This window comes from Sipha flava, unplaced genomic scaffold (genome assembly GCF_003268045.1).
Source record: "Sipha flava isolate LNK unplaced genomic scaffold, YSA_version1 18279_pilon_pilon, whole genome shotgun sequence".
Taxonomy (NCBI): domain Eukaryota; kingdom Metazoa; phylum Arthropoda; class Insecta; order Hemiptera; family Aphididae; genus Sipha; species Sipha flava.
Window position 1 is genome coordinate 1 of NW_020272241.1, and position 1446 is coordinate 1446.

The following is a 1446-nucleotide window of genomic DNA, read 5'->3' on the forward strand; positions in this document are numbered from 1 at the left end:
TTTTTTAAATTTTCATTATTTTCTTTGATTTAGTTAGTCGAAAACAAAAGCGTACCGCAAACCATGGAGGTGCGTGAAAACAACTGCTTATAACTAATCGTGTAATAATCTTACGTATTCAACGATATTATTATTAGATTCAAAATGTTGTTGGCTTTCCATAAACATAAATTTTAATGTCGAACCATGGATCTTAACCGAGAAAAAAAGAACTTTTTAAGCCGTATCACTACCAATATCACTATTTGCTTTTTAGATCGTTTACTAGTCGGTACGGTAGCTATAATAAGTGTGAAAAATTTTCTGAGTATGAACATCACCAAGTTTTCAAATTTATACCCGTTCCAGTGTACAATCTACAGTTTTCACAATGACGGACACCGCAGTTGCAACTTCAACACCAGCAGCACCAGCCGTGGCCAAGACTAGTCCTAAGAAGAAGGTTGCGGCCAAGTCCAAACCTACCGCTTCTTCTCACCCGACCACTGCGATCATGGTTACCGCAGCGATTAAGGAACTTAAGGACAAGAAAGGCTCGACTCTGCAGGGAATCAAGAAGTACATGGCCGCCAACTACAAAGTCGATTCGACCAAATTGGCTCCGTTCATCCGCAAATTCCTGAAGGCCGCCGTCGCCAAAGGACTTTTGGTCCAAACCAACGGTTCAGGTGCATCGGGTCATTTCAAATTGGCCGCGGAGACGAAAAAATCCGTTCCTAAAAAGAAGATCGTTGCCAAGAAACCAGCTGCCAAAAAGGCACCCGTTGCTGCAGCCAAAAAGAGGAAATCGCTGGGGAAAAAGTCCAAGACGGAGCCGGCCGCGAAGAAGGCCAAGAAAGAAGTAGCTGCTCCCAAGCCGAAGGCTGTGAAACCAGCCAAGGCTAAAAAGACTCCGGCTACCAAGACCAAAGCCCCGAAGGCCAAAAAGACCCCGGTGAAGAAGACTGCACCCAAAAAAAAGTAAACCTAGTTTATTCGTACCCTTTTAAAACGGTCCTTTTCAGGACCACCAAATTGTAATATTATACCCCTCCTTTCACCTCTCATATAAATATATATTAATGGTGTACTGGAACCTAATTTGTCGTATCTGTACCCAGTCGGGTACAGTTAGCAATAACCGATTCCAAAATACTAAGTTGCGTCGGTGCATTCTTTTGTTTTTAATTGCACTTTTGTTCCGCGCAGAACGATTCTAATGTACTCGACTGCTCGTTCATAATTGTTATTTAACAACGAATACGCTTCGTACGCAAATTACTACACAAGTGCATAAGCCGATCAACCACACGGTGGTAGAATTTATTCACGCTATAACTGTAATATAATTACGGATTTGTCGTTTTGAATCGGTATGGAACGAATACATCTCCCCTTACTAGCATTTTGGCATTAGCTGTACAGTGTCTTATACGCCGTACTCGGAATTATCAATCTATTTGCCTA

The 1446-nt window shown here is 42.0% G+C and overlaps 1 protein-coding gene across 1 annotated transcript; it reads left to right on the top strand.

The window, feature by feature from the left end:
• Positions 1-332: 332 nt before the first annotated feature.
• Positions 333-1011, top strand: LOC112680926 (histone H1A, sperm-like). The gene has a single exon (XM_025551165.1). The coding sequence runs from the start codon at positions 371-373 to the stop codon at positions 962-964; it is 594 nt and encodes a 197-aa protein (XP_025406950.1). The 5' UTR covers positions 333-370; the 3' UTR covers positions 965-1011.
• Positions 1012-1446: the final 435 nt, after the last annotated feature.